The 23,148-nt window shown below is 45.6% G+C and overlaps 2 protein-coding genes across 5 annotated transcripts; one reads left to right on the forward strand and one right to left on the reverse strand.

The window, feature by feature from the left end:
- Positions 1 to 1,828: 1,828 nt before the first annotated feature.
- Positions 1,829 to 22,675, forward strand: AFMID (arylformamidase). Of its 4 annotated transcripts, none has more exons than XM_081184874.1 (11): positions 1,829 to 2,190; positions 4,399 to 4,489; positions 5,370 to 5,474; positions 5,642 to 5,690; positions 5,807 to 5,892; positions 5,978 to 6,050; positions 6,251 to 6,348; positions 6,493 to 6,571; positions 20,629 to 20,761; positions 21,244 to 21,348; positions 22,271 to 22,675. In XM_081184874.1, the coding sequence occupies exons 1-11, from the start codon at positions 2,161 to 2,163 to the stop codon at positions 22,298 to 22,300; spliced, it is 879 nt and encodes a 292-aa protein (XP_081041000.1). In that variant the 5' UTR covers positions 1,829 to 2,160; the 3' UTR covers positions 22,301 to 22,675. The 4 variants fall into 4 exon arrangements, with proteins under 4 accessions (XP_081041000.1, XP_081041002.1, XP_081041003.1 ...); XM_081184875.1 differs by having other exon boundaries at positions 2,022 to 2,190; positions 4,323 to 4,489; XM_081184876.1 differs by lacking the exon at positions 20,629 to 20,761 and having other exon boundaries at positions 1,996 to 2,190.
- LOC308582053 (uncharacterized protein) lies at positions 12,735 to 15,579 on the reverse strand. The gene is made up of 2 exons (XM_081184871.1): positions 15,205 to 15,579; positions 12,735 to 14,148 (listed from the first exon to the last, which is right to left on the reverse strand). The coding sequence occupies exon 2, from the start codon at positions 13,908 to 13,910 to the stop codon at positions 12,783 to 12,785; it is 1,128 nt and encodes a 375-aa protein (XP_081040997.1). The 5' UTR covers positions 13,911 to 14,148; positions 15,205 to 15,579; the 3' UTR covers positions 12,735 to 12,782.
- Positions 22,676 to 23,148: the final 473 nt, after the last annotated feature.

Raw genomic sequence — 23,148 nt, forward strand, 5'->3', positions numbered from 1 at the left:
ACAATCTTGAAAGCTTTGCCGAGTGAAAAATGTTATAATGAGTTGATTATATTGTGACTGGAACACATCAGCAAAGGTGGGAAGGGTCAGATGAGGGATTTTAGCTAAGATCTGAAGAAGGAAGGAATAAGAACAGAGTGATGAATAGTGGCAGCAAAACAGCCGAGAATTGGGGGGCCCAGGATAGGAGAGGTTTTATGCCATAGTTTCACAGAACCAAAGCCCCATCAAACTGCCTTAGCTATTTGTGGGGAAATTTAATCAGACGCTTTGTTCTTTTAAATACCTGGATTTAGTAGGTTAGGGACAGGGAACCTGTGGCCCTCTGGATGTAACCAGACGACAATCACATAACCCTCATCAGTGCCATGGTAGCTGGGGCTGAAAGAAGTTGCAGACCAGCAACATTGGAAGGGGGGCAGATTTCTCATCCCTGTAGCAGGTAGGCAGACATCCAATACTAATAGTTCATTCATTCCTGAGTGCTTGTCTTGATGCAGCCAAAACTGCACCATCCACAACACAAGAGGAAGGTATTGGCAGGCTTGGAGGAAGACACGTTTGCAGAAGTACCGAAAAGGGTGGACGGACCCCAAAACCAACCCAGTGAGGATTGAAAATGCTTGGTGGGTATGGAATGCTAACTGATAGGAGGAGAAATGTAGGAAAGCTTGCTGGGATGGAATGGCGTATCCTGGGAGAAGGGGTGGCTGAGTGGAACACCATGCAGTGTTATGTACTGAGTTGAATAGGATCTAAAAGGCAGCAGTCTGATTCATCCTAGAACAATAGGGTCCAGAATGCAGCAGTTTGATTGGTCCACAGGAGCCACCCAATCCAGCTCCAGGTGGAAGTGAATTCGCAACCAGATTGGCCTACAGGTGAATCCCGGAATTAGCCAATCACGTGGGGCCCATTGTGTAAATAATGTATATAAAGCAGACATTCTGGGGGAACTTTCATTCCTCCTCACCACTACGAGCTGAATAAAGAGCATGAAATCCACTCTTGACTCCAAGTATATTTCATGCAGCAACGTTTTGTTGCAGGCCCCACCTTGTATACTTGTATATGTCTAGGAGTGGTCAGTGTGATGCAGCAGCACTGTAGATCAGCCCTCTTGACACAGGCCGGGTAGGGTAGCAGTGAAGTTGGGGCTGCCAGGACCCACCAGCAGAGCCATTCAGGCACTTCCGCTGGTATGTCTGCACAAACCTGACCTCACCACCACAACCCCCATTTGCAGGAGCAAAATTCACTCCATTTTCAAAGGAGCCACATTATGCAAATATGTGTGAGGAAGTACTTTCTCAGACTCACTCTGCATTTTTACAACAGCAGGAGAAAAGTGCATTTGATTCCGAGGAGAAGGGAGGGATTGCGGAGTTGTTTCGCAGCACACCGCCGTTATAACCAAAAAGAGGCAATGAGAAACTATGGAAACAGGAGCTATTCAGGAGGTATGTTCCTTTCTAAGTGGGTTATGCTGCTTAAATCATATCTGAGGTCGCTTTGATCTTACATACTTTGGCAGCCAGGACACAGATCCAAAAATAGTATCCTCGAACTGAGCTGAGAGTCTGCATCAATGGTTGTTGTTTTTTAAATGCATTGGAAAGTACAAGAATTGCTACATTGGGTAAATCTTTTTCTGAGTATAATAATAATAAAAAATTATTATATCCCACCCATCTGGCTGGGTTTCCCTGGTGTGAGCAAGATTTAAAGATCACTTCTCAAAAATAGTTTGTTTTTGGCCAGGATGGGGGGAATTACCTGGCTACGAAAATAGCTTCCCCTGAATTTGTGCACGGATTTGAGCTTGTGTCTTGTAACTGGATGATATCAGTTGCCTTGGGATAGCTGTTCTGAAGTCAGTGCTGAGAGTGAATATGACTGACCTCCACCTAAATCCCAGCACGGATTTGTTTATTTGCAAAGAGCATAGTTCCCTATGTCAGGGTTTTCTGTCCCCCCCCCCCACCCTGCCCCAGCTCATGGAGCAACCAGTGGCCAAGGAGGAACACCTGATCTGTTCTACACTTTGTACCCAGAGGCTGAATTTGGTCACATGGCTGGCTCTTCTAACTAGTTGCTCTGCAGCACACAGAAAACTTGGATGTAAGAAGATATAGCATAGGCCACATCTGAGCCGGTGACATGGGAAAGTGGCAGGAAATGACCAAGGAGGTAAAGGAGGGGGTGGAGGGAATGGTATTACCTCTGTGTGTGAGAGATTTTGAAAGATCTTGTTTTGTGTGAGTTTGGTGGTTACAGCCAGGAAAAGATTTGAGACGTCCTCTAGAGAAAAAGAACTTCTAGAACAGGCATAGGCAAACTCAGCCCTCCAGATATTTTGGGACTACAACTCCCTCATCCCTGACCACTGGTCCTATTAGCTAGGGATGATGGGAGTTGTAGTCCCAAAACATCTGGAGGGCCGAGTTTGCCTATGCCTGTTCTAGAAACTGTGTTACACTGATGCTGACAAAGTCTCCTTTAAGATGAAGGTGGCAAACCCCTGGCCCCTCCAGATGTGGATGGATACTCATCGTCTCTGACTGTTGCCTATGCTGGCCGGAGCTGATGAGAGTCAAACAACACCCAGAATACTAATCATTAGTCACCCTTGCATAGAGGACTAGCATATATATTGCTTTTGTACATCAGATATGTGGAAATGGAAATGATATACACAAGGGAAAATGTGGGAGGAAGAACTGTTGGGCAACGTTCGAAAGATAAACATACATTATCCTGAAAGCAGAGATGTCTAAATCGAGCAGCTGCATTTCTCAGGGTGGTCTCAGCAATACCGAAATCTTTGCAGGGTTCTGTTCAATATGCACAACATCAATGGGAGCTTTTACCCCTAAGGTTTCTTCCTAGCTGTGCAGGGTGGGGTTGGTTCATTTGGTAAGTTCTCCCCTGTCCCCACGCACTGCCTTCCTGACAGGGATCCCTGCTCCATGAGAGCCAGTGTGGTGTAGCGGTTCAGAGCGGTAGTCTCGTAATCTGGTGAACTGGGTTCGGTTCTCCGCTCCTCCACATGCAGCTGCTGGGTGACCTTGGGCTAGTCACACTTCTTTGAAGTCTCTCAGCCCCACTCACTTCACAGAGTGTTTGTTGTGGGGGAGGAAGGGAAAGGAGAATGTTAGCTGCTTTGAGACTCCTTTGGGGAGTGATAAAGCGGGATATCAAATCCAAACTCTTCTTCTTCCTTTTTTTTTTAAAAAAAATATTTTTTATTGGAAATTTTATTTACAACATAACACAACCCCCCCAACACAGAAATCCACCCCCTTCAGACACAAACATAACAAACAACAAGCATAATTTACAACAATACAAACAACCAAATAAAATACTTCCTTTATCCTGTTTCTGGCATCCTTATTTACTTCTTATAAGCTGTTTCCTTTATGAATAATCATTAAGATTTTCCTAATTATAACTTAAATATCCACAAAGTCTCCTGCAGACATTGATGAAAACAAGTCCAGGTATGAATTTTAGGGCACTGTTTTGTGAAGTATTCTCTGCATTTTCCCCATGCTTTTTGAAATTCTTGTCTAGTTTGATCTCTAATTGCCTTTGTTAATCTAGCCAGTTCAATATACTCTAACAGTTTCTCTTGCCATTCCATTTTTGTTAGCACAATTTCTTTTTTCCAGTTTTTAGCAATTAGGATCCTTGCTGCTCCTGTAGCACAGAGGAATATTTTCTGATCTTCTCTTGCTATACCTGCGTCCGTTATCCCTAGTAGAGAAGCTTCTGTATTTTTTATAAAGTTATACTTAAACATTTTTTTAAGATTGTCATATACTATGTTCCAGAAGCTTTTGATTTTTTCACAGGTCCATCAAACACGTATAAGTGTCCCCTCTGTTTTACCACACCTCCAACACAGATTTGTTTTTGTCTTATACATTTTAGCTATTTTGGTAGGTGTTAAGTACCATCTATAAAACATCTTGATTAGATTTTCCCTCATTACTTCACAGGCTGTAAATTTCCTGTTCTTTCTCCATAATTCTTCCCATGCTGTTAAGTTAATGGTTTTCCCAATATCTAAAGCCCACTTGATCATTACCTCCTTGACCTGTTCGTCTTTGACCTCCCACTCCAATAATGTATCATACGTTTTTGATATTACCTTAGTTTTGTTTTGTAATAACACTTTGTCTAATAATGAAGGTTCGTTTGAGAAACCTCCTTCTTCTTCCATGCCGTGCCTGTTATTAAGTAAGAAATGCATAGCTGCATGCTACTTACTTAGCAATGCTTCGTTTGGCACCCAATCTGCCTGTGTTTCTACTCAGCGCCCTGGTCACCTTACTCTGAGTGAAAAGAGGGCCACTGTGGCTGTGTAAGGTGCCTTGCTTCCTCTCTCTGCAGGAGCTGGAGAAGCAGTACTCCCCTAGCAGGTGGTCTCCCCGGCTGGATGCAGATGCTGTGATTGAGGCTCACGTACAGGCAATGAGCAAAGGTAAAGGGTCCCTGGGCAGTCCACTACCTGGCAATAGGTGGGATGGGAGCGGGCAGGTCACCAAGGGGCCAATAACTTCCAAGAGATCTCCCAGGGCCTGCTGGTTGTTGGCATTCTTGCAAAGAGCCCTAGAGTTGGTGGACCTGGTTCTGATCCAGCAAGAAGGGCATGTTTATCCTTAAGCAAGACTGCATACCCAGGGTCACTGAACATGAATCAGTTATGCTTTAGCAGTTAGGCAGCCCTGAGGATGCACTCTGGCCACAGAAGTTCTAGTGGGCCAGCTCACCTCCAGTGCAAGAGAGGGCAAAATCTCACAGGAGGTTCTGAAGAGGGATTGGAAAGAAGGCACTCCTTTGGAACTTGCGAGGAAGGTTTCTTCCCCTTGGTACTGTATTGTTGTTGTTTAGTCGTTTTGTCGTGTCCGACTCTTCGTGACCCCATGGACCAGAGCACGCCAGGCACTCCTGTCTTCCACTGCCTCCCACAGTTTGGTCAAACTCATGCTGGTAGCTTCGAGAACACTGTCCAACCATCTCGTTCTCTGTCGTCCCCTTCTCCTTGTGCCCTCCATCTTTCCCAACATCAGGGTCTTTTCCAGGGAGTCTTCTCTTCTCATGAGGTGGCCAAAGTATTGGAGTCTCAGCTTCAGGACCTGTCCTTCCAGTGAACACTCAGGGATGATTTCCTTAAGAATGGGACTGTATAGAGGTGGCAAAGCCTAACTCAGTTTTCCAGAAGGTTAGCAGGATGCCATGAAGTTTTGAACGAGGACAGGCACCGACAATCTGAAAACTCCTCTGGAGTGTGGTAAGGCAGCCCAGATGTGGCCAGGCAAGCTGTGGACTCCCATCTCTCTGTACCTTCCTCTGCTCTGCAGGTACCCGCCGTGCCCAGATTGGCACCCAGACTCTGCTGAATGTGCCCTACGGGTTGGGCGAGAGAGAGAAGCTTGATGTGTATCTTCCTAAGGAACACACTGAAAGTAAGAGTACAGGAGCAGCATGGGAATGATCGGGAAACTGGGATGTTGGTGAAGTGCTGGTTGTGGCGAAGAGCCAACGTCAGAAAGAGAGGGGTGGTACCTTAGTGGGAGTTTGTGCTAAGTGATGGTCTTTGCTGCCTGGTTCTTTCTCCTGTTTGCCTTTTCAGCCTTCCCCCTGGTCCTCTATATCCATGGCGGCTACTGGCAATTCCTGAGGTGAGTTGTGCTGGAGGTTGCCTAGGCCCTGGTCCTTTGACTGCAGGACCCCCAGTGGGATGATGTCCCACCTAGCAGAACCATCTGGGACTGCTGTTCTCTTTCTCCTCCTCTAGCAAAGATGCTTCAGGCTTTGCTGCCGGGCCCCTAGCGACCCACGGCGTCGCCTTGGCTGCAGTTGGCTACGATGTGGCTCCCAAAGGTACGCAACTGTGGTGCAAACCGTTTTCCTGTTCTGCTCTCCTTGGCATCTCATGTCTAACCTGGATATTGTGGTTTGTGCTCAGGCCAGCTGGAGGTGATGGTGAGGCAAGTCCGACGCAGCGTGGCCTTCGCAGTTCAGCAGTACACAGGGATCAGGTAGGAGGTGCAGACAGGGTGAAAACACAGAGCACCTTGGGGAAAAGAGACCATGGGGCCTGTCATACCCTGCTAAAGCCCTACAGGGTTGATGGAGGCCCTGGGTAGCTTTTGAATTTTGACAACTGGCAATTCTACTCCATCCGACACCATTGGAACCTCTCATCTGCTCATTTCAACTGCGTCTCATTTGCCTTTAGCGGTGTTTATCTGCTTGGACACTCAGCAGGGGCCCACCTGGCAGCCATGGTGCTCTCTACAGATTGGGAAGAATTTGGTGTTGTGCCAAACATCAAAGGTACTGTCTGGGAGACACTGATCCCGTTCCCGCCCCCAGCTCTTTTTACATACTAGCACCCCCTCTTTCCCTTGCCCGAACTTCACAACCCAACTTGCACCAAGCTGGAGCCTCAGTTAGACATGGACTCTTTTTCCTTCCCAGGAGCCTTTTTGGTGAGTGGCCTCTATGACTTGGAACCCATCGTGGACACCTATGTCAATGATGTTTTGCACATGAGCCGGTGAGAGATGCATCTTTGAAAAGGAATTCTCAACCCATGTAGGGCAGAAAAACTGCAGCGAATCCCTTGGGAGCCCCCTACCCACCAACATGTGGCCTAATCTTGTTAACAGGCCACGGCAGGTTAGCAGCATCTGTGTCGCCCAGCACAGCAGCCCCTCAGCTTCCAGCACAATGCAGTTCATGAAGGATCATGTGAAACAGTTTAGCAGTCACCTATTAAGTTGAATATCTTTGACTTAGAACTTGACAGCATGCTGGTTGAGCAAACATAGGGATATGGTAATTTCTTTGAGACACACAGCCACACTTGTAGATCACCCTTCCTACTGTAGTCTGACTTTTAAAAAAGTAAAAAGTAAAGGACCCCCCCCCAGACAGTTAAGTCCAGTCAAAGGTGACTATGGGGTGCAGCGGTCATCTTGCTTTCATGATGAGAGAGCCGCCCTTTGTCCACAGACAGCTTTCTGGGTCATGTAACCAGCATGACTAAACCACTTCTGGTGCGACGGAACACCATGACAAAAATCACATGGAAATGCCTTCCCGCCACAGGGGTTCCTATTTATCTACTTGCACTGCCATGCTTTCGAACTTCTAGATTGGCAGGAGCTAGGACAGAACAACGGGAGCTCAGCCCCTCGCAGGGATTCAATCTGCCAACCTTCTGATCTGCAAGCCCAGGCGGCTTGGTGGTTTAAACCACAGCACCACCCGCATCCTGGTATAAATGCATAAAAGCAGAGTTATTTATTGTTTGTTAAACATTGCGGCTTCCTAAATATCGGACTCTTTATCATTATTCATACAACCCCACACTGCTTAACTTCACCATACCATATGATCGCATGTATGTTTACCACCCCCCCACGATAGGGAGCCATGGTCATGCTGGCTGGGATGCTGGAATTAAGAGTCCAACAATATTTGGAGGACTAAATATTCCCCTCATGCACACACACATGCATTGCCTCCTCTGCACTGTGTATCAAATAGATGGCATGGTTAATTATCATGGAACTTTGAAGTGTCAGGCATAGCCCTACTGGCTTTAGCCCAAACGTAGCAGAGTTTTCCTGCACAGCGAGGAAGCTAGTTGCGGCGGTAATGACTAGTCAGCTAGACTCAGAAGAACTATTTACAGGATTTATTAAAAAGGAAAAAATAAAACCAGCAGAGTTTCTGCATACAAATAAAAGCAAAATAAATCCTCTCTTTCTCTCTCTCAAAACCATACACAGCACTTCTTTTTTTTTTTTAAATATTTTATTAAGGATTTTCTTGTTTTACAGAAGTGTAGTGCCTCATATATATTTTTTCCCCATGTAACATTTTTACAAATCCGTTTCATTTGTTGAGGCATTAGGGGGAGAAGAAAATAAAAATAAAAATAAAAATAAAAAAGGAGAGAAAAAAGAAAGGGGGGTGGAGAGAGGGAAGATGGATAAGGGTGGGATTGGGTGGCGGTGTTTCTATTATGTTTAATGTATGTAGAGTTTGGTGTCAGCGTGCTTTTGTTGTTCACTTGTGTTCCTTTGGTGGTGAGAGAGGTTGGGGTTGGCCTAGGGTGTGATTGTTTGCTTGTGATTGGCTGTGGTGATCTTTGTTTTCGTGTGTGAGTGAGGTGGGTGGGTGTTTTGGATCAGGTTAGCCATATTGATTTGTATGCTGTTGGTGGATTATTGTCATTGTCCTGTTGGGCTGTGTGTGTGATAAAGGGGAGCCATACCGGGGTGAAGGCATCTTCTTCTGTTTGTCCCCGTGTCAGTTTCAGTTTATTAGTTAATTTTTCTAGTAGGGCTGTTTCCCATACTATTTGGTACCATTGGTCCATGCTTACTCCTGACAGGTCTCTCCAGTGTCTGGTTATGGTGTTTCTGGCTGCTGAGAGCAGGTGGGTTATGAGTTCTTTGTGGTGTAAATGGGCATTGTTGTCTTGGAAGATGTTTAGTAGGGCCAATTCTGGGGTGGTGTCTATTACCTGCTTAGTTATTTTACAAATTTCTTGTATGGCTGTTGTCCAGAACAGTTGGATTTTGGGACACTCCCACCACATGTGGAAGTATGTGCCTGTGGAGGTGCACCCTCTCCAGCATTTTGGTGAGGTTCCTGGGTGTATTAGCGCTAGTTTCCTTGGTGTTAGGTACCACCTGTAGGTGAGTTTCAGTGTGAGTTCTTTTCTTTTCGTTGATATGGATTTAAAGGGGGGTTTAGACCACATTCTGGTCCATTGAGTGGTGTTAATCTCATAGCCTATGTCATTCTCCCATTGATTTTTGATTGCGTCTAGGGGATTTGTGAGATTTTGGAGTAGTATTTTGTATATTGCGGATACCATCCCTTTACCGTTTCCCTTTGTTGTTAGGAGGAGGTTTTCGAAGGTTGTCAGGGGCCGAGTTGCTGCTGATTTTACTGTTGGGTTGTTTAAGAGGGCATGTAGTTGGTGTTGTGTTAACCAGGGCATTTGGGTGTCTTCTAGTTTGTCTTGTATTTCTTGTGTTGACAAGGGTTTGTTATTTTTATAAAAGTCTATTAGGCGATACAAGCCTTTGGTTCGCCAGGTTTTTATCTTGAGGTTTTGTGCTGCATGGTGGAATAATGGGTGGTATGCCAGGGGGATTAGTGGGGATGGGGTTGGGGATAGTTTGCCTATTTGTGTTTTCCATGCTTTGAGCATGGTCTGTGTGTACCTGTTAAGTGTTGTGGGAATTTTCTTTAGTTTGTTTGGGAGGAGTGGGTATGTTGTGGTGCAGGTGTTTTCAATTATGTCCTTCTCTAGGTGTACCCATTGTTTTGTCTCATCTTCTAGTATATATGGGATTATATGGCGTATTTGGTTGGCGTTGTAATATGCTTCTATGTTGGGGATTCCCCATCCTCCTTCTGAGGTGGGGAGGTGCAGGTATTTGGGGCTTATTCTTGGTTTTTTATGTGAGAAGATGAAAGAGTGTAGTTTTCTCTGCCAACTGTGAAGTTGGGTTGAGGGGATCCAGATTGGGAGGGTTTGGAATAGGTAGGTTAGTTTTGGGAGTGTGATCATTTTGATCATGGCTATTTTGTCTGAGAGAGTGAAATTCATGTTATTCCATCTCTTTAGGTCTTTGTTAATTTGTCGCCACAGGGGCTTGTAGTTGTGGAGGTACAATTTATTGAGGTTTCTGGTTATTTGTACCCCTAGGTATCTGAACTTGGTGTGGCAAAGTTTTATTTTGGTGACCTTCGTGAGTTCTTTTTGGGTGTGAGGAGGGGTATTGAAGCACATAGCTTCTGACTTTGTGAAATTTACCTGTAGGCCCGACACCATTGCAAATGCGTTGAGTTCTCTGATTAGGGAGGTTGCTGTGCTTACGGGGTCTGGTGTTGTGACCATTAGGTCATCTGCAAAGAGCCCTAATTTATAGGTCCTGCCTTTTATTTCCACTCCCTTGATGTCTGTGGCTGCTCGGATGCGGATTGCTAGGGGTTCCAGAGCCAGGATAAATAAGAAGGGAGACAGTGGGCATCCTTGTTTCGTGCCTCTTTGGATAGCTATAGTGTTAGAATCCATATTGTTAGTTCTGCATTTTGCTGAGGCTTGGGAGTATATTTGTTTGAGGATTTGTAGGAAGTTGGGGCCAAATTTCATGTTAGTTAGTACTGCTAGTATGTATTTCCACTCCAAGCAATCAAAGGCTTTGAGGATGTCTAGGGACATAATTGTCAATGGGAGTTTGGTTGCCTTGCTGTGTTCGATCAGGTTCAGTAGTTTCCTGATGGGGTCTGTTATATTGCGGCCAGGGACAAAGCCAGTCTGGTCTGGGGCTATTAACTTGTGTAGGAAGATTTTTAGGCGGTTGGCCAAGATTGATGTGAATATCTTGTAGTCTTGGTTTATTAATGAGATTGGGCGGTATGATTCTACTTTGAGGCTGTCTTTTAGTGGTTTTGGGATGGAGACTATTTTGGAGTGGGTCCAGGTTTTGGGGATGGGGCCCCCTTTTATGATGTCGTTGAATAGGCGGGTCATGTAGGGCATCAAGGGTTCTTTGAATTTCTTATAGAATTCTGCTGTGAAGCCGTCTGGGCCTGGGGCTTTGTGTGGTTTCAAGTTTTTGAGGACCGCATCTATTTCCTCTGGGGTGATAGGGCTATCCATGAATTCCTGTTCCTCATCAGTTAGGGTAGGCATGGTCAGTCCTGCTAGAAATTTTTTGATTTCCCTCTCTGGTGGGTTATGGGAGGTGTATAGGTTGGAGTAAAATTCTGCAAATTCTGAAATTATTTCTTTGGGGGAGAATGTTATGTTGCCGTCTTTTTTGGTGATGCAGTGTATTCTTGTTTTGAGTGCTTTTTTCCTACATCTATTTGCTAGTAATCTGGAGTTTTTCCCTCCATATTCATAGAAACGTTGTTTAGAGTATAGAATGTTGATCATTGTTTTGTTGATTTCTAAGGAGTCTAGTTCTCTCCTTTTCTGTTCTATAAGTTTGAGGAGTTTTTTAGATCCTGTTTGTTTGTAGCGTGATAAGAGGACTGTGATGTCTTGTTCTATTTTGCTAATTTTTGAGGAGGTTTGTTTTTTAAGGAATGTTTTCTCTTTTATGCAAGCTCCTCTGGTGACCGCTTTCATTGCGTCCCATAGGAGGGGGGTTGTTGTATTGTTTACATCGTTTTCTTTGAAGTAGTTTTGGAGGGTTTTTGTGAGACTCTCTCTAATTTGTTTGTTTGTAGTTAGGATGGGACTGAAGGACCATGATGGGGTGGTTTGTGTTCCTTCTCCTATTTTAACAGTGACTTCTACTGGGGCGTGATCTGTGATTTTAATGTTACCTATGTTTGTTGATTCTACTGAGGGAATCAGACCCTGTGTGAGTAGAATGCTGTCCAGTCTGGACGCTGTATCATGGCGTCCCGATTGGAATGTATGGCTGATGTCTCCCGGGTTTTGCTCACCCCAAATGTCGTAGAGACCCCTGTTTTTTAGCATTTTTAGTAACTTGTAAGAGTTCCTGGTTGTTGGGGGTTTCCTTCGGAGGAAGGTTGCCCATGGGGTTGTGGGGTGGATATCTTTCAGGGATATACCTTTCATATTTAGATTGAGGTCCCCTCCTAGGATTGCTTCCCCTTCAGAGAAGGAGAGGAATTTGTTTAGTGTTTTCTGGAAGAATTCTAGTTGTTTCGTGTTTGGGGCATATATGGAGCCGATTGTCAGTTTGATTTTGCCATCTAGTGTCCCTTTAGCGAAAATGAATCTGCCTTTTTTGTCCTTGAGGACTGTTGTGGCAGTGAAGTTCAGGTCCCTACTGAGTATTATGGCTACACCACGGGCTTTCCCTGAGCCTCGTGCGACCCACTGTTGACTAAAGCGGGGGTCGCTCAGGAGTTTGCTGCCTTTGGGTGGATTGTGTATTTCTTGTAGGAAGGTGATGTGTGGTTTCATGGTGTTTATGTATGAGGTGATGCGTTTTCTTTTGATGGGGTTTCCCAGCCCCCTCACGTTTAATGTAATTGCTTTTAGGTTAGCCATTTTGTTTATCTATTATGTGGGGCGATTCCCTGCCAACCCGTTCGGGTTGTCTTGTGTCTCTCTCTTTGTGTTGTTTAAAGAGCCAGTGGGGTTGCGCTGACCTAGGGTGTGGTGGGTGGGGGGCTAGTAGGATTAGAGTGAGATTTGGGTTAAAGAGTAGGGGGTAAGTTGTAGGGAGTTTCCTATATGTAGTCATATAGGTGTTTGTTTGGGGTATTTTAGGCCATCTGGCATTTAGCCAGTTGGTCTTAGGTCTCAGCTGGTGTGGAAGGCCGTGTTCAAGGACAGGCCATCCCCCCTGTTGTTTGCGATAGGGGGTGATCAGCGAGACAGTGTGAAGTGACTTTGTAGTGTTGCTGTCAGGTATAAGGTTCATAAGCAATGTTGCCAGTGTTATAAGCAACATTGTTGGTGTGTTGGGGTGGGGATGTGGGTGTTGGTACGCTCTGGTGCCACCATAGTGCTGGTTGGGTATCAGATTTTAGCCTGATTGTGGATTGTGTTATTAAGGTTGGAGTTGTTTTTCCTTAGTATGGAGTATGAGGATGTTGAAGGTGTGGGTGATGGGGAATGTGGTTGAGGTCGTCTGGACTGGTGTTGGGGTGGGGATTTCTGTGGGGGTGCGGGGCTGGGGGGGGGAATGTTGATGGTGTTAACTAAATCTATGGTTTTTTTGGGGGGGAAAGGGGGGGAAATCACCAGTCCTTCAGTTTGTGGTTTTTTCCTGGTTGCTTCTTTCGGCTGGGGTTGTTGTTGTTGTAGGGTTGTCCATCTGCGATGAGTTGGTTTGGTTGATCTTGGTCTGGTTTCTTGTGTCGTATGGCCGGCGGGACGGTTCTGAGCATGATGCTTGCCTGTATTGGTTTGCGTTGTTGCGCCGCTTCTGTTGTATCTTTTTCTTCTGTACCGTTGTCCAGTTGTTTGCTGTTGTTTCCTCGTGGTTGGGGCTGTCACTTGGTGGGTTTGTCGGTTGCCATTCCGGTGGGAGGTCGAGTTCAAGGTTCTTTAGTAGTTGCAGGGCCTCAGGTATGTTGGTAGCCATGTGTTGCGTTGTATTGGTTGTTACAATGAGGCGGAAGGGGAAGCCCCATCGGTATTTGATCCCTGCTTGTTGGAGACGCTGGGTGCATGGGCGCAGGCTTTTCCTCCGGTTTAGGGTATCCTGAGATAGGTCCTGTAAGGCCAGAATAGGGGTTTCTCCATATCGAAGGTTGGTTGAGTTTTTGAGGTGGTGCCATACCTCTTCCTTCTTTTTGTAGCGTGTGAAGCATACAATGATGTCTCTTGGGGGGGCGCTGGGTTTTGGCATAGGTTTTAGGGCTCTGTGAGCCCTCTCCAAGTCATCTGCCTCAAGTTTCAGGCTTGGGATTGTGTTTTTCAGCCAGCGTATAATTAGGTCTGCTGGGCTTTCCTCCTCTGTTTTTTCAGGAAAGTTGCGGAAGCGGATGTTGCAACGTCTATTGCGGTCTTCAAGGTCGGCTTGCTTAATTTTCATCTCGTTGTGTTCTGCTTCCATTTGGTTTACCAGTTCGTCCAGTTTCTTGTTCACACGTGCATTCTCCTCCCGGTATTGTTCTATTATTCTTTCTTGCATTTGGTTCTTGTTCTCTAGAGCTTCCACTTTGGAGGTTAGATTGTTGATTAGTACCTGCATGGGAGCCATTGTGGCCTTCAGTGTTTCTTCTAATCGTGCTTCCATTTCCCTCAGATCTCGTTTCGTTATTGGGTGGTCATCATCTTGAAGGGGAGTTACCATCTTAGCATTGTTTGCCATCTCCCTGGTTGGTGTCATCTCGGTCTCCCTGATGGTTTTGGTTTGAGGTTGGCTTGGCATCCTCTTGGGGTTGGGCGTGTGATGGTTAGGAGTTGTGGCAGTGGTGATTCCTGGGTATTGTTGGGTTGCTGAGCTGGTCAGGCTTTGTTGGCTGGTGGCTTTTACAGAGCGTTTGAATTAGGTGGTCATTTGTGTCACTTCTAGCCTGTGTTTTAAGAACTTCTCTAGGGCTTCTGTAGATGCCTCAGCAGTGCCGCCGAGGCGGGGGGGGGGGGACAGGTAGGCAGAGATGGGTAGACTAATGGACAGACAGTTCATATAAAGGGAAGGGGGTTAGCAGGTAGAGATGCAAGAGATTAGAGGGTATATGTTTAATTTTCCTCCATTTTTAATTACTTTCCCACAAACAAAAAATAACAACAATAACCAGGGGAAAATATTATTCTTAAGAAAAACAAATCAAACAAAACCATACAATTACTTTTTATTCTCCAAATGGGTATATGGAGGAAATTTTTGTTTTAAAAGAGAGTGGTGGTCGTAGCTGGGGGCGAAAGATTCCCCCCTCAAGAACAAGCCAACAAGAGCTTTAAAAAGAGAGAGAAAAGAAGAATAACTGTATGGCTCTGCTCTGTCTTTTAAAAAATAATAATACTATTTCCCCCCAACCACCGCCACCACTCTCCGTCTGCAAAAAAGCAACCAAAAATGTACGGGTAAAAGATAAAAATGAGAATTAAAGGTAAAAAAAAAAAAGGGGGGGGTTGTCTTTAGATAGAGCTTTTTATTTTTTTTTTTTTAAAAAATGAGTAAAGTATAGGTAAAAGAGGGTAGGTAAAAGAGAGTGGAAAGTCTGGGGCGAAGTGGCAGTCCCAGGAAATGGCCTGTGATGGTTCAGGGCTGTTTTCTGGGTACTGCCATTTTAAATCTTAAGAGGGGAGTTTGAGGTGGAAATAAAATGAGGTTTAAATTGAGGATGTGTGTGTGGAAAAGTGTGTCTTTAAATAGTGAGTAGAAAAGATAGAAATAAAAGTAAAGATTCAAATAAAGGGTGGCTGCAGCAGCAGTGGCCCCTCTTTTAAAAAGAAAAATGGTAAAAGTAGGTATATGGGGGGGGAGGGATAAGAAAGATGTATATATATATATTCTTTAAAGGGAGGGAGGGAGGGGGAGGAAGGGGTTAAAGAAAGGGGGAATTAAAAAAAAAGGGGGGGGAAGGTTGTTTTTTCTTTTCTGTGGTCTCCTTTGTTATGCAGCTTCTCTGTTTTTTCCTTGCGGCTGGAGCTCCCGGTAGGGCTCAGCCACGTGCGTTTTTTTTCCCTTTGCTTCCCCGAAGTTCACCGTGCTCACCTACCTCTCCTCTGCTTTCCCGTCGGCAGAGATGGGGGCAGCAACGGTAAATTTGGGGCTCCTTTTTCTTTCTTTCTTTTTCTTCCTCTCTCTCCCTTTCTTTCTCCCTCTTTGCGTTAGCTCCACTGTCCTCCTGGTTTTGGAGCTCCTCTCTGCTGATGGGGGGGGGGTCGGGTGCCTTTCCGGCTCAATCTCAGTCGTGGGGGGGTGTTTTGGCTCCTTTGATAGATGTCCGGGCACCCCCAATTCCTCTCCGTTGGCAGTGCTGGCAGCAGCAGTCCTGGGGGGTCCGGGAATCGGTCACCAGAGCCTTTTACTCTGGCTGGCTTCAGGAGCTCTTTTCTTCTGCTGCTGCTGCCATGCTGCCTCGCTGGAAGTCCTCCATACACAGCACTTCTAACTCCTAACACACCTCACACCAAACTGAGCTAACAATCCCTTGATAACAGAGCTGAGTGCTGGTCGTTAACCAATCAGAGTAAGTAGTTTCTAGGTCAAGCAGACCTGGGCTTTCTGCCAAGAGTAAATTGACACCAGCTTGAGTTAATTGGTGAAGCTAGAATCTGCAAGTTTCCCACGAGAACCAATTAACAGAAACTGAACACCCCCTCACAGATTCTGCTGAACAATTAACACCAAATACACCTATGTAGGAGATTATTTTTCCAGCAAACCTAAACCCTTGCACATTCGCTTGTTCTTTATCTTTGCCAATGGTTTAGTTAACACATCTGCTACATTTTCTTCACTTGACACATAAGTACAGGTGATTACATTGTCTTGTACACAGCAACGTACATTTTGGTATTTTACAGAGATATGTTTGGAACGCGATTTGAAACCCTCTGTTTTACTTAAGGTTATACAAGCTTGATTATCAATGCAAACTTGTACTGGTTCTCCACAATTTACATTTAAATCTGCCATCAAATGCTTGAAATAAATCACCTCGTTGCACAATTCACTCAATGCGGCATACTCTGATTCCGTTGATGACACACTTACTACGTCTTGCTTGCGTGACCGCCAGCTGATTAAAGCTCCACCGACCATTATGACTAGTCCTGTGACAGATTTTCTATCTGGCAAATTTCCCCAGTCACTATCACAGTAGCAACTCAACATTTCGTCCTCGGAAGAATTTAATTGTAACATATAGCCAATTGTCTGTTTGAGGTATCTCAGAACTTGTTTTACCCCTTTCCAGGCATTTAGTGTGGGTTTTGAGACCAATCTACTTAATATGCCTACTGCATAGCTAATATCAGGTCTGGACCACTGTGCTAGATACAATAAACTTCCAATTACAGAGTGATATACATCAGGATGTTCAAATTCAGGACTCTCATCTATATGAAGTGTTTTTATGAAACCTGGATCCATAGGCACCGCTGCCCCTTTGCAATCCTGCATCCTGTATGTAGTCAGTAGTTGTTTAACTTTGTTCTGCTGACTAATTAGGCAGCTGCCATCTTGGGCCCAGCACACTTCCAACCCTAGATATGTCCTAACCGGGCCTAAGTCTTTTGTACACCCACCTGCAGCCTACAATCTTTGCCCCCTCAGGCGCTGCTACTGGTGTAAAAACCTTGTGCTCATTCAGAGAGGACATCTCTTCCTCCATTGCCTGTTTCCAGCGCTCTGCCTCCTCTTTTGGTAACTTTAACACCTCCTGAAAACACTTGGGCTCTGCACTTACACTAAACACATTTGCAGTATCAGGAGAAAAACGCACCGGAGGCACTCCTTTGTTTTGTCTTTTAGATCTTCTGGGAGAAAATTTTTCTTCTGACCCACTTTCCTCCTCAGAACTACGACCTCTCTTTTGTTGCTTAGCAACTGGTCTTTGGCTAACTCCACTTTCTTGAGAGCTCTTATCTGAACTTCCCTCCCCCTCAGACTCTGATTCTCTATGTTTACCTTCAGAGTCATGAAGCTCCTGGGAAGGTTCAAACCAAACCTCAGTATTGGCATGTAGTCTCTCCCAGCCACTATGTTCACAAAAACTGGCATTCCTGGAGATCACAATGCCATTTGTCCCTTCAGCAAAGCGGAAACCTTTTCCCAGCTCCTGGTAACCCACAAACACTAACTGTTTGGTCTTAGGATCTCCCTTCTTTCTCATTTGTTTCGGAATTAATACCCAGGCTTTTGATCCAAACACATGCAAATGGTCAATTTTAGGTTTTTTCTGAAACAATTTAAAGTACGGAGTTGTACCTATTGTTTGGTGAAAGAGCCTGTTTTGGAGATAACACGCGGTGAGCATGCTCTCCCCCCAATAAGACATGGGCAAATCAGCATCAGCAAGCATGGCAAACATCATATCTTGTAAAGATCTGTTTTTTCGTTCTGCAACGCCATTCTCCTCTGGGGAAAAAACGTTTGTTTTTCTATGCCCAATGCCACGCTTTTGTAACCAATCTTTAAAGGCATTTGACATAAATTCGCCACCTCTGTCCGTCTGAATCCTTCTGAGTTTAATGGACAGAAATCTTTCCACAGATGCCACCCAGCCTTTAAACTTAGTGAACACGTCACCCTTATTCTTCATGGGAAAAACCCAGGAGTAACGCGTGGCGTCATCCACAATTGTTAGTGAAAAACGCGATCCACCCCTGCTTACAGCAAATGGACCAATTACGTCCATGTGAACCAGCTGTAGCGGTGACTCACTAACTCTGTCACTTCTGGGGTAAGAGACTCTGTGGGTTTTAACCTTTTTACAAACATTACAATCAAGGTACTTGTTACAACTCTTTAAATTACCCCCATCAGCCAATTCAGACATTTTTAGTACACTTTTCCAGCAAGCATGCCCCATTTTCCTATGCAATAAGTGCACACAGTTGTCATGTATAGCTTTGTTAGCAGGCTGAGATTTACTGACTACTGCTGCAACTTGAGATCCTGCTTTAAGCCAAAACAAGCCTCCCTCTGACTTAGCAGTGCCTAAAATCTCACCAGCCTTCTTAATAATGCAACTGTCTCCTTCAAAATACACTTTAAACCCAGCTTTTAGCAAACAATCTACAGACATCAGATTGCTCCTTAATGACGGCACACAAAGTACATTTTGCAGGCATTCACGAAGACAAGGAACAAAAACTGCACCCCCCGAAATCACTTCGGAAGTACTTCCGTCTGCTAGAGCCACCTGGCTGCGCTGTGCTGAGTTCTTGGAAACAAACAATTCATCTGAATTCACGATGTGGCGAGACGCTCCCGAATCGACCACCCAGACCGCTTGTTTCTCATCAGCAATCTTGACCTCGCCGGTCACCAGCTGAGCCGACTGTTTTCGTTTGAAGAAGTTCTTTTTCCGCTGCTGCTGCTGCTGATCTTGTCTCTGCTCCTGCACCGGCAACTGAGACTTGACCAACTCCGGACATTGTCGTTTTAGATGCGCTGAAGACCCACATCGGAAACAACGCCTAACAGCAAACGCTGACTCCTCACCAGTTCGCTGCTTTTGCGTCACCTCTGGCACGGCATGAGAACTCCTTCCAAACCGCCCACCTGTAGAAGCCTCTGCAGCCAACAACCTTTCTTGCCTCTTCTGCCATTCTTCAATCAAACGCCCAGTAACGTAACTGACTGATAAATCACGCTCCTGTATGCCTTCTAGAGACAAAACTAAATTATCCCAGCTTTCCGGGAGAGAACTCAAAATAATAGCCACCTTCTCCTGCTGGTCTAGTGCACAGTCTCTTTCCTGTAGCGCAGTAAACTTTAACTGTAAACTGTGTAGGTGTTCTTGCATTGTAACCCCAGGCTGTAACATTGCCTTGTACAATGCCTTGCGAATGAACAGCTTGGAAACCGCTGTCTCACGCACATGGAGTTCTTTAAGTGCTTGCCACACACCTCTAGCTGTCTTGATTCCCCTCACATACGGCAACTGGGAATCTTCCAGCCCCAAGACAATTGTGGCCCTTGCTCTTTGGTCTTTATCGAGGTCTTCATCATCAGGCTTCGTAGGAAACTTACTCACCACTTGCCAGAGACGATCCCTCTGCAGCACTGCCTGCATGCGTTCCGACCACAGCAAGTAATTGGAGTCATTCAGACGCTCAAAAGCCATCTGAACTGGTTGTGAGGCCATCTTGAGAGCGATGTCCCTGGAACCCGGAACCAGCTACTCACGACCACCGAGAGAGAAAACAGGAACCACAGCACCCAGCACTCACACGCTGCAGCTGTTGTCCTTGTGTCCGCTGCGTCACCAGCTCACGACAGTCAGGAACCAGCCAGTGTCCATCTGCTGCACCAACAGGAACAACAACTTCTGGAACTACTGGAACCAACGCCGTTGATGCTGACACCACCGCAACTCAGGCTGGCAGCACAATGCCCATAACCTCATGGAACTTTGAAGTGTCAGGCATAGCCCTACTGGCTTTAGCCCAAACGTAGCAGAGTTTTCCTGCACAGCGAGGAAGCTAGTTGCGGCGGTAATGACTAGTCAGCTAGACTCAGAAGAACTATTTACAGGATTTATTAAAAAGGAAAAAATAAAACCAGCAGAGTTTCTGCATACAAATAAAAGCAAAATAAATCCTCTCTTTCTCTCTCTCAAAACCATACACAGCACTTCTAACTCCTAACACACCTCACACCAAACTGAGCTAACAATCCCTTGATAACAGAGCTGAGTGCTGGTCGTTAACCAATCAGAGTAAGTAGTTTCTAGGTCAAGCAGACCTGGGCTTTCTGCCAAGAGTAAATTGACACCAGCTTGAGTTAATTGGTGAAGCTAGAATCTGCAAGTTTCCCACGAGAACCAATTAACAGAAACTGAACAAATTATTATGACCTTTATTTATTAAATTTGTATAACGCCCTTCATCCAAAGATCACAGGGCTTTTCAATTTGTGTACACAAATACTGTCCCCCAAGCACCCATCATATGCATGCACACCAGGCCTTTCCAAATCGACACTACTTGCTTCCCCATGTATTTGAGGGGTAAAGGTAAAGGAACCCCTGACCATTAGGTCCAGTCGCAGACGACTCTGGAGTTGCGGCGCTTATCTCGCTTTACTGGCCGAGGGAGCCAGCGTACAGCTTCCGGGTCATGTGGCCAGCATGACTAAGCCGCTTCTGGCAAACCAGAGCAGTGCATGGAAATGCCGTTTAACTTCCCGTTGGAGTGGTACCTATTTATCTACTTGCACTTTGACGTGCTTTCAAAATGCTAGGTTGGCAGGAGCAGGGACCGAGCAATGGGAGCTCACCCCGTCGCGGGGATTCGAACCACCGACCTTCTGATCAGCAAGCCCTAGGGTCAGTGGTTTAACCCACAGTGCCACCCATGTGCTTTCAAAATTGTGCTCTGCCTAGAAATGGCTGCCTTCTTGGCTTATCAGCAAGCCAGTCCACTCTGCCTCTCTTTCATCTCTGTATGGTCTGTGTCTCTTTCCTCAGGGAGGTGGCCTTACAGAATAGCCCTTTGAGGTGTGTGCCTAAGTTGGAGGGCAGGAGAAATTGCCAGGTACTCATCACTGTGGCACAACATGATTCTCCCGAGTTCCACAGACAGTCCCAGGAGTACTTTGAGGTGCGTTGGCTGATGTTCGCCATGTTGAGTTTCTCTTTAATATTTGGTGGAATATAAGTGGTTTTTTAAAATAAACAATAGAGATGCATCTATGGAATCAAATGATGTGCATCCACACTCCTACCCGTGTATTTAAAGAGCCACATATGCATGTGTGAAAGGTGAACACTACCTAAGACAGGTGAGGGGAATCATCCTCCCATCATCCCTGGCCTTTCATCATGGCTGATGGAAGCTGTAGTTCAGCAACATCTGGAAGGCCAGGGGTTCTCAATACCTGGCCTAAAACATTTACTTAATATTTGCTTCACACTTCTGGTCTCCCATCTCCCGTTGCTCTTCATTATGAATCAATGAGACCACCAACCCCATTCCTCCCAAGTCTCTGCCATCTTTCAGAGTAATGCATCTCTTAGGGTAAAGGCACTTGCAAGTACTGTGGTGAGGACAGTTTTGTTAAAATCCCTATTGCTTGCCCATAGGCTTTGCGTGCAGCTGGCTGGAGTGCCTCTTTGCTGGACATTGGAGACACAGATCATTTTGATGTCATTGAGAAGCTCTCCCAGGAAGACTATTTTCTCACCCAGGTAAAGGTAAAGGGACCCCTGGCCATTAGGTCCAGTCGTGGCCGACTCTGGGGTTGCGGTGCTCATCTCGCTTTACTGGCCGAGGGAGCCGGCGTACAGCTTCCGGGTCATGTGGCCAGCATGACTAAGCCGCTTCTGGTGAACCAGAGCGGCGCACGGAAACGCTGTTTACCTTCCTGCCTGAGTGGTATCTATTTATCTACTTGCACTTTGACGTGCTTTTGGACTGCTAGGTTGGCAGGAGCAGGGACCGAGCAACAGGCGCTGGTACAGGGGTGCAAATGAACTGCAATAAAATGATGGTGGCTGTCAGTATATTTGTCACTTGCTATGTGTTAGGAGTAATGCTTCAGGGAGAGCATGACATGCGCTGCATCTCCAGAATGCTGCATCAAGGAGGACTGCTAATTGTAGCTGAAACAAACAGGACTTCTGCATATATCCTTATAACTGAATGTATAAGCTTTGCCATTGTCATGTAATGTCCAAATCTAGTGTGAAGTCAAAAATGGAATGGGCGATAAAGCCTCCGTCATGCAAATATCCAACACCATGGGAGCCACTTGTAGTGTGATCTCACATTACTATGGAGCTTAGTGTGAAAATATTCCAACAATGTGGCTGAGGCTGATCACATGGGTCTTCAACATTAGTTGTGGCACTGATCAGGTGGGGGAAATCCCTGAATTTAGACACACCCATGTGTCTGGAATATTCACACACTTACCCCAGCAATGTGGAATATACATGTGTCTCTGAAACACAAAGGAGCTAAATACTATGGAATTTGGGAAGTGTGTGGGATGTAGCTCCTTCTTAGGCCAACTTTATAATCACAACACACTCCCGATGATGAGTGAGAAGCTTCAGTGTTGAACCAATTTGTTATGCAAGGGAAACATATTCTTTCTTGATCTTCCAGGTGATTTTGAAAATGATTTCAAGAGGCTGATAGGTTGACACAAGATGGAACTCTCAGCCTGGAGTCCCCATCTACAGCCATGAGTGGCCATCGCTGACCTTGCAAACCCACCCATCCCAATCCTCCACTCTCTCTGCTGTGCTGTTTTATTTCACCCTGGGAATGGACTTCCTGCCAACTGCAATTTTATCCAGTTAAGAAAGAACTTCAGAAGACACAAATCTATTGAAACGGAACTTTGAAACATATTATTCCTTGTTGCTTTGGAGGCAATTGACTCTTCAAGAGAGCACACAGTTCCTTTCGCATGGACTGCCTGACACAGAGACAGTTCCTGTCCACTCCTGCGATAAACTCTGTTCCTCCCAGCGTGCTGAGAACATTAAAGTAACACCAACGCATAAATTACATCTACATTGTGGCAGTTTATCACCTTCCCCTTGGAGATAGTCTGAATCAGTGAGCACAGGCAAGGCATAATTGCTGCATAAATCTCTTTATTCCGCAAAGGGCCTGAGCTGAAGATGGGCATCTTTCACTAACAGCAGTAACTAAACTTTTATTCAACCTTCTAAATCCATACGAAACTGCCTTATACAGTCAGAGCAGTGGCACTCTGTGCTTGTGCTATGGGGGCCCATGTCTCTACTCCCACGGGCTCAATGCAGTCTTTGAATCAGGGACCCTGCAAGCAGGAAGCTGCAGATTTAGAGCATAGCCAGACTGGAACAGTTCTAAAAGAAAATCGTGGGAATCATGGCAACAACGGCTATAACAACTGTGCTGCGACAGCCGGTTAGTTATGCTCTTGCCTTGGAATGGGCCAAAGTTAAGAAATACATCTCAAGACCTTGCGCAAATAACGTCAATTGTAATGA

This window comes from Podarcis bocagei (genome assembly GCF_964188305.1).
Source record: "Podarcis bocagei genome assembly, chromosome: 2".
Taxonomy (NCBI): Eukaryota; Metazoa; Chordata; class Lepidosauria; order Squamata; family Lacertidae; genus Podarcis; species Podarcis bocagei.